Source organism: Erythranthe guttata, chromosome 9 (assembly GCF_056151865.1).
Source record: "Erythranthe guttata isolate IM_541 chromosome 9, IM_541, whole genome shotgun sequence".
Lineage (NCBI taxonomy): Eukaryota > Viridiplantae > Streptophyta > Magnoliopsida > Lamiales > Phrymaceae > Erythranthe > Erythranthe guttata.
Genome location: NC_142541.1, coordinates 513925 through 527707, shown reverse-complemented (window position 1 = coordinate 527707; position 13783 = coordinate 513925). Strand labels below are relative to the sequence as shown.

General features: G+C 34.7%; 3 protein-coding genes and 1 long non-coding RNA gene across 13 annotated transcripts in view; 1 reads left to right on the top strand and 3 right to left on the bottom strand.

Annotated features, from left to right (window-relative positions):
• LOC105974950 (uncharacterized) overlaps window positions 1-13783 on the bottom strand; it is a 48418-nt gene that overhangs the window by 27651 nt on the left and 6984 nt on the right. The window lies entirely within an intron of this gene.
• LOC148767804 (putative receptor-like protein kinase At5g39000) overlaps window positions 1-13783 on the bottom strand; it is a 57999-nt gene that overhangs the window by 38748 nt on the left and 5468 nt on the right. The window contains exons 3-6 of the mRNA XM_088823318.1: window positions 6431-6681; window positions 3781-3907; window positions 2743-3037; window positions 2541-2664 (exon numbers count right to left, since the gene is read on the bottom strand). Coding sequence (XP_088679444.1) covers window positions 2916-3037; window positions 3781-3907; window positions 6431-6681 — 500 coding nt within the window. The 3' untranslated portion in view covers window positions 2541-2664; window positions 2743-2915. The remainder of the gene's footprint in view (window positions 1-2540; window positions 2665-2742; window positions 3038-3780; window positions 3908-6430; window positions 6682-13783) is intronic.
• On the bottom strand, window positions 2155-2869 carry LOC148767805 (pto-interacting protein 1-like). Its single transcript, XM_088823319.1, has 4 exons — window positions 2844-2869; window positions 2541-2664; window positions 2348-2437; window positions 2155-2256 (listed from the first exon to the last, which is right to left on the bottom strand). Exons 1-4 carry the CDS (start codon window positions 2867-2869, stop codon window positions 2155-2157), a joined length of 342 nt encoding a protein of 113 aa, XP_088679445.1.
• Window positions 10160-13530, top strand: LOC105962623 (uncharacterized). Of its 7 annotated transcripts, none has more exons than XR_016033576.1 (9): window positions 10160-10301; window positions 10404-10495; window positions 10761-10799; window positions 11021-11089; window positions 11445-11518; window positions 12349-12466; window positions 12577-12722; window positions 12868-12939; window positions 13182-13346. It is a non-coding gene; the product is annotated as an uncharacterized LOC105962623 (long non-coding RNA). The 7 variants fall into 7 exon arrangements; XR_016033577.1 differs by lacking the exon at window positions 10160-10301 and adding an exon at window positions 13355-13530 and having other exon boundaries at window positions 10313-10495; window positions 13182-13247; XR_016033581.1 differs by lacking the exon at window positions 10160-10301 and having other exon boundaries at window positions 10312-10495; window positions 12349-12436.

The window sequence follows — 13783 nt, the reverse complement described above, 5'->3', positions numbered from 1 at the left end:
TCGATGCAATTGAGAGTAGAACTGGGAAAAGTGATATCGAGCCAAAGTATAAGGGGACAAATCGATGCAATTGAGAGTAGAAAGTGAGGACAAATCGATGCAATTGAGAGTATAATGGGTAAAGTGATATCGAGCCGATATACAAGAGGGAAAAGTGAAAATTAACCTTTTTATTTTGGTGAAAATGACATGAACTTATAAAAATTGGTACCACTAAATTTCTGAAAATTGGTGAAAAATTGGTACCAGTTAAGTTGTAACAGTTGTAGTAAAAAATGTCAACAATAAAAATGAGAATATTTCATAGGGGCTCTTTGAGAAAACCCCCTCATTATTTTTTTTAATTGAGGGAGGCCCAAAATATTTTAGTCCATTTGAGAAAAGTCCACACCCATTTTCAGCTATTATGCTTTCCAGCTTTGTCCCCACCCGCCACATCATCAGTGGGTCACGCTCAGCAATTTTTTTTTTTTTTTTCCGTTTTTTTTCTTAATCGACTATGAAGCATAGTCGATTAAGCCTTAATCGACTATGCTTCATAGTCGATTAAGGAAATTATTTAATTATTTTTTTTTTTTTGTTTTTTTAATTTTTTTTTTCTATATCAGGTGTATTAATCGACTATGATGTGAAGCATAGTCGATTAAGAATCTGCTACTAAAAATAACAAATCACAACTGCGAAAAAAATACAAAATCAACTATATATTACCAAAACAAAAAAATATACAAATATTATAAATGATTTATACAATTGAAAGCAATAAACAAAAAATCCAAAAAAAATAAAAAAAATTGGAGTCGATGAACCTTAATCGACTACCAGAGCATAGTCGATTAGCTTAATCGACTATGAACATGTACATAGTCGATTTAGGTTTCATCCACAAAAAAATCAAAAAACAACCTCCCCTTCGTCACCACACCACCCAGAGCTCCTGCCATGGCCGAACCCGTTAGGTTTTAAGAAAAAAAATTGGCAATTCATCAAAAAAAAAAAAAGAAAAAGCTATGGAAATTGAGCATCAAATTATAGTGAGGGGTGAAGAGGAACAACAAACAAAGCAGCAGGTACAACTCATCAATCCACCTTCACCTTCATCCTCACCCTCCCATGAATTCTCCTTCACCATCTCCCTCCACCCGCCGCCCCAACCGCCGCCGCCACAACCGCCGTCCGACATTAACACCAACAAACCAAAATCCCCTCCTCCAATCGCCGCCATCGATTTATCTCCGGCGGATGAAATCTTCTTCCACGGCCACTTACTCCCCCTCCACATCCTCTCCGGCGGCGGCGTTGGTCAACGGAGGCACCTTTCATCATTTTGGCAACGGTATCAGTGGACGGCAGAGGAGAGATAGTGGTGGTGGTGAACTGGGGAGGAATGAAGAGAGAGAAATGGGGTTGTTTGTTGATGAACGGTGAGCCAGGTTGGCAGCGGCGACGGGGGCGACGGTGATGAGAAGATTTGTCGGAGAAAGAAAAAAAAAAAAAAACAAAGAACACGGCAGAAGAGAAGCAGAAGACGAGAAGATGAGAAGACAAGAAAAAAAAGAGAGAACGGCAATGGGTTAGGGGTAATAAGGGTGGTTTGGGAATTATTAAATAATATTTGGGTAGGATATTAGGTAAGGGGGGTTTTCTCTAATTATTTTTGGGAGGGGGGGTTTTCTTAACTCATTTACCTAGATGAGGGGGGTCTTGCTAATTATCCCTATTTCATATAATCTAAAAGATTCCACTAAATGTGAAATTGCAATGGTAAATGTGTGTAAGAAGATTTATAGTTGAAGGGTGGTTGTACCCATTCGAACTCTACATTTTGAAGCAAGATGATCATAAGATGTACGTTTTGATTTGTATATATCAGATTGTGGTGCAGGAGAAACTGTTTTTTTTTTTTTTTTTTTTTTTTTTTAAAGAAGTGCATCAGAAACTATATTTTTACACAAAACGAGTACAAACTAGAGCACATTTCACAAAATTTAGATGATTATATTGAATTTGACACCCTAAGGTTGGAAGTGTAAGAAAAGATCATAGTTGAGAAGTAGATGTAATTATCCAAACAACATGGTTTTTTTTGTAAATTGACCATACCTCAGGGGTGGTTGTAATTTACCCTTAAATAAATATTACAAAAAATAAAAATCAACGGATTCTGGAGACATTCCGGAGAGCTTTCACTATAATGCTCATGTTTGGACGGTAAGAAGGTTCATTTTGTACACACGAGACAACAACTTCAGCCATCTGTTTGCACATACATGTAACTCAATTTCAAACATAACACCAAATCAGGCAAAAGAAACCGAAATTGACCAAAACTGAACCATATGTATACCTTTGCAACTGCTTTTGAAGGATAGTCTCCGTTCAGTCGAGGATCGACAAACTGATTTACATTGTCTTCCCCAAGCAGATTTAGCTTTGCCTGTGTGTTTTGTTTATTATATACAGATACATAGTATTACTATTGACAATTTGTTATATGGGAAAAAGAATAAAAAAAGCTTTTAATGAAGAAAATTGCATACCCATGCCACAAGAAACTGCTGTTTCGTTTCATCAATTGGTTTACGGCCCGTCAAGAGTTCCAACAGCACCACACCAAAGTTGTACACATCACTCTCCTTGCTCAGCTGGCCAGTATCTGGATATCTAGCATCGGAAACAAAATAATTAAGTACAAATTCAAACTCTGTTCAATCTCTAGGAAAGACGGGAAAAAGATCGTACTCAGGAGCATAATAACCACGAGTCCCAATAATGGCATTGGAACCAAAAGTATCCTTAGAAGTTGTTCGACCTGGTAGATCAAAATCGGCAATCTTAGCTACATCGTACTCATCAAAAAGTAAAACATTTCTAGATTTGATGTCGCGGTGAATCTGTCCCTTGTTGTGAATGTATTATAATCCTTTAGCAACCCCAACTGCAATTTTATCTCTTTGGGCCCATGATAGATCCCGGTTGGGCTCTGAGGCTCCGAATCTCTCTATTGAGATGAAGCCTCTTTCTTCTCTTGAAATACCTGAAATTTGATACGTAACAACGAGTCACAGTGAATGAAGATTTATATGTAGGGAACTGCTAAAAATTAACTCTGCCAAACAAAATTGGATACCCTTTTCAGTTATCAGAGAAAACAATCAACAAGAAGTAATCTATCTTGGTGTATATATATATATATATATATATATATATATATTGATGATGCTAAAATTTGATCACCTTAGATAGTAGAAGTAGGATGAGCTGGAAGAGCAGAGTGGATCGCTGGCTCACGAGCTTGATGACCTTGAGATACATGCGATCACAGAACACGTAAACTAGGTCGGGGGTTGATCCGGCGGAAACCCCTCCGGCGCTCAAGTCAGACGTGTTGATCATAGAAAATAGTCCAGAGAATACAGTTGTAGTATTGCTCAGTTAATAGGACGTACCTTAAGGAATGAGTTCAAACGTGTATTTATAGCTTAGTCGAGATTGTCGGGCCCAAACCTTACTTGAAGGTGATTGGGCCTCGGTGATAGTGGTCTTCGATATTGGGCTCGTGGCCCAGTAGGTAAATAATTTGTAGGCCCATTGGGTTGGGCCAATTAGGCAAATCATATATATATATATATATATATATATATATATATATATATATATATATATATATATATATATATATATATATATATATATATATATATATATACTCTTGAAAAGCTATAAACTAATGCACATTTTGAACCAAATAATAAGTCAAAAAAGGGCCGCTTCACTAACCATGAAGAATATCATGTAGGGAACCTCGTGGAGCAAACTCATAAACCAAGACTAGTATACCAGCATCCACACAATAACCAAAAAGCTCAACCACGTTTTCATGCTTTAGGCTGGATATCAATGAAACCTGAAAAAAACTACTATTAACCAACGTATCTTTCGTGGAAAGTAATAACCAATGCATATATATCAACATACATAGTTAAAGAGCTCGCGCAATTTGGTCATTTGGTAGCGAATGCAATTTGGTAGGCGCGTTAAAGAGCTCGCGCAATTTGGTGGAACGCGTTGAAATTCTCTTGCGATTTGGTGAAGCGCATCAAAATCTACGCGTAATTTGGTGGAGAGTAGTAAAAGTTGCACGCGATCTGATGGGAGCGCGGGCTCCAAGGTTGCCTTGGGAAGGCGCGCGCAGCTGCTGCCCCCCAGGTGCGTGTGAGCACGTGTTTCGCAATATTATTATTATTATTTTTTTTTCCTTTTTGGATAGAGGAGCGCGGGGGGGTTTTTGGAGGGGGCGCGCGGTCGGCTTGGCCGGAATTTTTTTTTTCTTGTTCTTTTTCTTTTTTTTTTTGAATGGAGTCGCGCGCGCGGCTTGGCTTGGCTGCATCTTCTATATAGAGCCGCGCGGCTTGGCTGCTCCTTTTTTTTTTTATTTTTTTATTTTTTTATTTTTTTATTTTTTTATTTCTTCTTCTTTTTTCTTCTTCTGTTTTCATCTTCTTCTTTTTTCTTCTTCTTCTTCTGTTTTTTCATCTTCTTCTTTTCATCTTCTTTTTTCTTCTTCTTTCTTCTTTTTCTTTATTCTCCTTTTTTTTTTTATTTGTGGTTGATGCACGCGCGTGTTGTGCACGCGCGCCTCTTCTTTTTTTTTTATTTTTTTTTTATTTTTAGGTGGTTGATGTTCACCCCTTTGAGGATGTTCTATTTTTTGAGTAGGGAGATTATACCAATTTTTTGAGATGGGATGTGCACCCACTTGGGGTTGAAAGGTAAGGGTGATGCTAACCTTGGGATGGGATAGCCCCCCACTTTAGGATGAGGCGCTCGAGACCTATGGTCTGAGGTGGATGCGCACGGTTGTGCCATTGCTTCAGTGGCAACACGAGTTGAAACTTTCGCGGTCGTACGCGGAAGGTCCTTATCGGTTATCTGAACCGTTAGAGGAGCAAGTAGAAGTTGATCTTGTTGAAGGTTCGGCGATCATACGCTGAAGGTCTTCTTCGGTTATCTGAACCGTTCGAGGGGGGCGGAAGCAGGCCCCCAGAGAGTCGATGACCCATGGCGAACGAAATGTTTTGGTGGCACTGTAAACCCCTAGGGAGTCGATAACCCTTGGCGAACGAAATATTTTGGGGGCAGATGTAAGTCCCCAGGGAGTCGATAACCCTTGGCGAACGAAATATTTTGGGGGCAGATGTAAGCTCCCAGGGACTCGATAACCCTTGGCAAACGAAATGTTTTGGGGGCACTGTATACCCCCAGGGAGTCGATAACCCTTGGCGAGCGAAATATTTTGGGGGCAGAGGTAAGCTCCCAGGGAGTCGATAACCCTTGGCGAGCGAAATGTTTTGGGGCACTGTAAACCCCCAGGGAGTCGATAAGCCTTGCTAGCGTTGAATGGCCTCCTCGGTTCTATGAACCGATAGAGGGGCGGGAAGAAGGGGATCCTGTTGAGGATCTAGTTGGACATCACGAGGAGGGTCTCGTGGTGGATCCCGAGCATAGGGAGGAGGAAGTGGCAAGCCAGAGCCTCCATGGGGTGGGAGGTTGTTAGCAGTGTCACACTCCCTCCGAGCAAATGTCTCAAGGCCATCATACGCACTACGTGATGGTGTCTGCCTTCCCACAGACGGCGCCAAAATGATGATGCTAAAATTAGATCACCTTAGATAGTAGAAGTAGGATGAGCTGGAAGAGCAGAGTGGATCACTGGCTCACGAGCTTGATGACCTTGAGATACATGCGATCACAGAATACGTAAACTAGGTCGGGGGTTGATCCGGCGGAAACCCCTCCGACGCTCAAGTCAGACGTGCTGATCATAGAAAATAGTCCAGAGAATACAGTTGTAGTATTGCTCAGTTAATAGGACGTACCTTAAGGAATGAGTTCAAACGTGTATTTATAGCTTAGTCGAGATTGTCGGGCCCAAACCTTACTTGAAGGTGATTGGGCCTCGGTGATAGTGGTCTTCGATATTGGGCTCGTGGCCCAGTAGGTAAATAATTTGTAGGCCCATTGGGTTGGGCCAATTAGGCAAATCATATATATATATATATATATATATATATATATATATATATATATATATATATATATATATATATATATATATATATATATATATATATATATATATACTCTTGAAAAGCTATAAACTAATGCACATTTTGAACCAAATAATAAGTCAAAAAAGGGCCGCTTCACTAACCATGAAGAATATCATGTAGGGAACCTCGTGGAGCAAACTCATAAACAAGACTAGTATACCAGCATCCACACAATAACCAAAAAGCTCAACCACGTTTTCATGCTTTAGTCTGGATATCAATGAAACCTGAAAAAAACTACTATTAACCAACGTATCTTTCGTGGAAAGTAATAACTAATGCATATATATCAACATACATAGTGTTTACGGCCACACCTGTGCTAAAAAATCTTGGTTTGGCTGGTACCAAGAGTTGAGGTTTTTAATTGCTATAGCCTGTCCTGTTTTAATGACTCCACGGTATAGCCCTCCATAGGATCCCACACCAAGTAAACAATTCCAACCAAAATTATCAGTAATTTTCTTTAATTCATTTACTGGAATGGCATCAACAACAATCAGCAGCATATCAGCAGTCTGCTTGTCCGTTTCCGCTGCTTCTGTAGCATAATAGCCTGAAGAATTGCCTAAAGAAAATATCCTATAAGTTGTTCGAGCATCAAACTATGAACAGGAGAAAGGTTTTGTAGCGCCCCACCCCGAGTAGCAGGCACCTCGTGGCGGAACACCACTCAACATGCAGTACATTCAATGACCCCAAATATGCTCCTCAAAATTTCAACGATCAAAACATTAAAGACCAACATCTCTACCCTCGTTTTTACAAAAGGGAAAGTCGACTTCGACACCACTTACTCTATTACAAAATTCTAGATCAAGAGATGCCTATACGGCACATCATTAGAGGTACCTCTCGACGAGGCTAGTCAGAGGTATACACGAGCTTTAACACTTGGTATGAAAATTTAGGTATAAATCTTTCTTTTACCTGCGCATTAATATCAGAAAGGAGAAACGAATAAGTCCGAATGACTTAATGAAAAACATATGATCCATGAGTATGATGAGAATCAACAGAACATATAACGAGAGACTTTACAAGAATTTCATTAACATAAGTGTAACACATACAAGAGTGTAACATGTATGGCTCAAGTTCAATATTTGGTGGGGTCTCCAACCTTGTAACTCCCAACAAATAAAATCATATCACATCCTTATCCCTCCAATCCGTCCTGAGTGGCCATTTGGTCGGAAACATGCAAGAGGCACGACGGGAACGTGCCGATCCGGCTCAGGAACGTTTAACTCCAAACGAACGTGAGTTCGAACCATTAGGAGGTACCATTCGGGAGACCAGTCATCGTCCGTCGTCAGCCCAATACTGCCCGATCGTCTTGCCGAAATGGTCGTAGGGCCCAGCTCCCCAAGAGCGTCCTCAAGGGTGGGGACAGTAGGTTCAAGAATCAATATCATTCCTTTTGGGAATATCAAGTCATTCATTTCAAGAATCAAGTCAATCATTCACAAGATAAGTCATGATCATGATAATCGAACATCAAGTCTCAGGATAATGAACATGTTCGAGAATGAACATGTTCGAGAATGAACATGTTCGAGAATTCAGTTCAAGCCAAGGAGAGAATATTCGTGAATATGGAAGTCAAGAAGAACAATATGTTCAATATCGGATTCCAAGAACGAGTATATCAAGATCTCAATGAATTCAATAAACATGAGATTTAAGTTCGAGCCAACGAAATATTTATTCTCGGAAAGCATTCAAGACAAGATTTTGAGAATAAATATAGTCCAATATCGAGTTCAAGGAAAATGTTTAGGCCAAGGAATCAAATATAGGAATTAGCCGTGAACATGGCAACCAAGAGGATTGACAAGTTCAAGATTTCAAGAACAAGATCAAGGTTGCAAGTTCGAGCCAAGAAAACAATATGCTCGCAGAACATTAAGGATCATATTTCAAGAACAAATATAATCACGGTATCGAAGGCTTCAATATATACAAAATATTCGGTTCAAACAAATGAGATATTATGCGCATGAAAGAAATTGGATAAGGAGTCATAGGGGATGTTTGTTTCTATTTCCAAAATGGATTTCCAGTTTTATACTATTCATAAAACCGAGATTATGTTTGTTTGACAATTTTATCCAGAAAATCCCATTTTTCATTCTCAAATTTCTATTGGAAATTCACTATTCATATTTTTTTCAATTTTCAAACCTACTAAAACCTACTTACTAACCTATATATTTTATTCCACCAACTCATTTCTCTCTCCTTCTATTCATCACATATTAATATTTACACTCTCTCTCCTCAAATTTCTCTCTCCTCATTAATATCTACACTCTCTCTCCTCCTAATTTCTCTTTCTTCTTCTTCTTCTAATAATAATAATAATAATAATAATAATAATAATAATAATAATAATAATAATAATAATAATAATAATGATAATAATAATAATAATAATAATAATAATAATAATAATAATAATAATAATAATTATTATTATTATTATTATTATTATTATTATCATTATTATTATTATTTATTGTAGAAGTAGTAATAATAGTAATAATGGTAATAGTAATAATAATACTAATAAATAATAAAATAATAATAATTATAATAATATAAGAATATAAACAATAATAATAATAATAACAAAAATAATAATACTGAAAAAAAAATTAATATATGATGATGATGATAATAATAATAATAATAATAATATAATAATAATAATAATAATAATAATAATAATAATAATAATAATAATAATAATAATAATAATAATAATAATAATAATAATAATAATAATAATAATAATAATAATAATAATAATAATAATAATAATAATAATAATAAAAATAAAATTAATAATAATAATAATAATAATAATAATCATAATAATATTGTTATTAAAAATAATTCATTGTAGAAGTATTAATAATAATAATAATGGTAATAGTAATATTAATACTAATAAATAATAAAATAATAATACTTATAATAATATAAGAATATAAACAATAATAATCATAATAATAAAAAAAATAATAATCATAATAATAATAATAATAATAATAATAATAATCATCACTATCATCATCCTCAATCATTATATTCTACTTTTTCACGTACTTTCGTAGAGAAAATTCACCACAACCAAACATATTCTCATTTCTACACCTACATAAAACTAAAAATACCCCTTCATCCAAACATATTCCCATTTTCTACACAAAAACCAATAAACTACTTTTTCCATCAGAAATTTTGAAAACTAGAAATTCCCATTGGAAACATAACCAAACATCCCCATAGTTTCTCACCTGGAGTTAGGGGTGGGCATTCGGGTCGGGTTATTCGGGTATAACCCGACCCGGTCGGGTATTACCCGACCGGGTCGGGTAATTTTTTACGTAACCGGGTTTTTCCCGGGTTCGGGTACCCGGTGCTCCCAAACCGGGTCGGGTCCGGGTATTAGAAATCCTACCCGGGTACCCGATCGGGTACCCGGTTGAATTTTTTTTTTTTTTTTTTTTTTTTTTTTTTTTTTAATATATATAAAGATATATATATATATATATATATATATATATATATATATATATATATATATATATATATATGTATATGTATATCAGTAATTCAGTATATGTATATTACAAACCTATAAAGATGTAGTGCGATGATGAATAGTAACTTAATAAACATTTTGATTTTTTTTTCAAACAAAATCGCACGAAACGACGCCGGTTTAGGGGAAAATTTCCAGCGCAAAGCACAAATGCAATTTAATTTCGAATTATATTTAATGCTCTATTTATGGTCGGACCAAAAATGGTGGGCCCTTTTAATTTCCTATTCTCTTTCATACTCTCAACACTCGCACACTCACGCGCTACACACACGTCATTACCATTTCATTTAATTTTTCATTTTCTTTTACAAATTCCCACAAAACGGCATCGTTTTGGCTAGAAAACTCATCCCTGCTCACTTTCGGCCGCCGCCCTAATTTCTCCTCTGCTTTTCTATCGTCTGTCATCTCACTGTTGACGATGTGCCAGAGGTAGGTTGTAGGTTAATTCTTTCTTCTCCTCTCACTTTGTTCTCTCTTGTTTTCTTTCTTTGTTATTCATTGCAGCGTTGTAGTTTTCCCCTTTCTCTCTAAAAAACGAGATACATTGGATTTTGCTCTGTTCTCTATAGGTGTTCTTTCATACGCCTCTATGGTATCTTTCTTACGGTATTTTTGTATGTTTATTTTAATTTTTAGGTTATTGTTTAGTGAATTTAGGTATTTTTTTGCAGGAGCGAGGCTTTTGTTTTCGTTTTCTATTGAATCTGAATGCCTTTGTTTTCGGCGTTTTCTGAATCCAGTTTTACTGCGTTAGTTTTGACAGGTTCGTGCCCTTCTTCCAATCATTTTATGGGGTGATACTTCGAAATGCTAATGGACGGTTTACTACTCTTCTCTGATTGTATTTATGTATGTTTGCTTGTAATTTCAAATTTGTTTGCGTGTTTTGTGCATTTTTTTTGCTTGATCTTTGTTTTATTCTTAATCCAAATTTTTTGGATTTGTTTTTGATTTTCTCCGATCCAGATTATGTACCTTTGTTTTTCGATTTTATCTGAATTCTGCTTTGGTGCCATTGTTTTTGTCAGGTTTTGGCTGTCTCTTTTATTACCATTTGGACGTGTCAGGTATATTTCTCTCCCTTTTTTGTATTATTCTTGATGCATTTGTGCATATAATTATGTGTATTTATCATGCAACTAAATATGATATTGTATCTTGTTAGACTTATTTTCGCAAGTTAAATTTTGTGCTTGTTTAGTTGTTATGTTTATTTGTATTTTCAGTTTGGTTTTTTTCATTTACTGATATGGGCCTTTGTTTCCAATATTTATTTCATCTTTAACAGATATGCTTGAAAATGCTAATGGAATGCCACTCAGATAAGCTCCTTGATTTCAGCAATGTGTGTTCTTGGGTAAATTTCTTTACCACCTCCTTGACAAGTAGTGATATATGTGCATTTTTAATCTCAGTGCGTACATGTTTGGTTTGTTTATTGGTTATTGTTTATTGATAATGATCTTTTTGCTCATCAGCAAAGTATATCATATATACTTTTTCTATGATATACTTTTCTATTTGTATCAGATACATGTGTCATTCTTTGTGGTTTGTTGTTGCCAGAAAATTCTAATTACTAAAATATCTTTTATTGCTTTTGGTTATATTAGTTCGTAGATGTTTTTGATGTGTTGATTTATAACTTGATTTATTTGGTGCTTATACCCATACTAGACACCTTTGTTTTTTATTTCCAATATTATTTTTAGATTAACAACTAACATAATCAAATACACGAAATGAAGCAGGTGATAACACTGGAAGGTGTAGCATCGTTAAGAAGGTAAACCGAACACTACTTCAGTAAATAGTAAATACGAAGGTTAAATTATTATTAGGAATCGAACGAGAACTAAAGATACCCGTAGTTCAAGTTAATTGGAAGCTGCTGAATAGAACATGACTCTTACGTCTTACTTGATGTTCAATTTTTACGTTCATGATATTTTTTTGAAGTTATATATTTGTGGAATTTTTACTTGATGTTCTCTTTTTCTTTCGTTACTATTTCTGTTTTTGCTTTATTGCATTTACCACCCCTGCATTTGCTGTATTTACTTCAACTGTGACAAAGCTCCTCATATTTTAATTGTTAGCAAAAACTCCCCTATTGTGCATTTTTTTAGCATACCCCTAAAAACACACAATTTAGGAGGTTGTGTGCTAAAAAATGCATCCTAGGGTTTTTTTTTTGTTAATATTTACAACAATCTCAAATGCTCAATGAATATTTCAGCAAATTCGATATAATGCAGAGTACTAAATACAATCTATTTCTATTTTTCAGTTAGATGTCCATTTCTCTTCTGAAAATTTAACTAAAGTCTTTTGTTTTTATATAAGCAAATATATTACTATAGTTTTGTTTGGATGAATCATTTCACTATGAATTTATTAGAATTACGTCTCATTCTGAGCCTTTGTTTGATTCATTATAGTGAATTTTGTATCTAATCTCATTCTGAGCTCTCGATTGAAACTTTTCGATTCAAACACATCTTAAGAAATGTTATGCTTACGAAGTTTTGATTAAATAACCATCTGCAGTTATAGTAGTTGTCCTAAATATAAAATAATCCTAATCTTGTGCCTTATGATGAATTAATGATACAGGATGAAAACGAGTGGGCTGTAGTAGAACCACTGCATCTTAGTCGAGGAAGGTACACAGACAATGGAAGATATATTAGTCTCTTCTTTGGTACCAAACTAACTGATGTAGTTATTAAAGGTAAAATTTAAAAAAAATGATAGTTGTATGTATTGATATAATATAATTATCTTTGTCACAAGATTTTGTGGTATTTGAATTATTAAACTTTTACCTGATTTTTTTTCCAGGGGATAATGACACCAATAATGGGCAGGGTGAATCCTGGTGAAAGAATTTCCACAAGGGAGAATTACAGTAAACTAGAGTCTAGACCTTATTCAATTATAACACTTGTTAACTAACCATTATGGAATGTTCATCCTGTCTATAGCAGGTAATCATGCAAATATCTGTTTCAATACTTGATTTTTTATTTTATTAATGCATTGAATTAGATTTTTTTTTGGACATTCTTTGAAAAGCTTTTTCGATTTTCTCTAAATCCAGTTTTGATTTTGAATCAGAAGAGAGATTTCAAGGTTCGATTTCTCTTATAACGTTTTCGAAGTGTGCAGGTGACTACAAATCGTCTTCCGCAAGATGACTTATGGGTATATTTCTTTATTTCTCTCCTTTTTGTTTTTTTCATTGTTACTGTATTTGTGTTTTATGTATGTGGATATATTATGCAATGATATCTGCTGGTTATGTATCTTGATGGTCTTATTTCCGCAAGTTAAATTGCATGTTTGTTATGTTTATTTGTACTCAATTTTATTTTTTCACACATTGATATGGGCCATTGTTTCCTTCAGCTCCATTTTTTTTCAACTTTTTATTTCCTCTTGAGCAGATATCCTTGAAAATGCTAATGAGGATGCCATTCAAAAAAGTACCTTGATTTCGGCAGTATGTTTGGGTATATTTCTTTACAAACTCCTTGAAGTGCCCCGAAACATGTGTTTTTGTAATTACTATGCTTATAGGATTGGTTTGTTTTATTGATAATTATGTTTTTGTTTTCAGGAGTTGGTTCCATGCCGCACTTGCTACTTGTCATTTAACTCTGCTTTTATTTTGTTGTTTTTGTCTGTTTCATGTATACTAGAGTATTGTTCTCGTTTGTAAAACAATCGAATTAATTCAGCTATAGATCAGCTATACGGGGCATTATATACCGCGCGTGGCGCGGTGTGGCCTCACTAGTATAGATATATATATGTATATCAGTCAGTATATGTTACTATGTATATGTCTATATATATATATATATATGTCTATATATATATATATATATATATATATATATATATATATATATATATATATATATATATATATATATATATATATATATATATATATATATATATATATATATATCTTAAGTAAATTTAGTTATTGTTTATTTAAAAAAAAAAAAAAAAAAAAAAAAAAAAAAAAAAAAAGAGGAAA

Coding starts and splice junctions, on each gene's coding strand:
- LOC148767805 (XM_088823319.1), bottom strand. CDS start 2,869: ATGTTTTACTTTTTGATGAGTACGAT. Junction 2,438..2,540: donor AGCAGTTTCTTGTGGCATGG/GTATGCAATTTT, acceptor CAAAACACACAG/GCAAAGCTAAATCTGCTTGG. Junction 2,257..2,347: donor CTTCAAAAGCAGTTGCAAAG/GTATACATATGG, acceptor ATGTGCAAACAG/ATGGCTGAAGTTGTTGTCTC.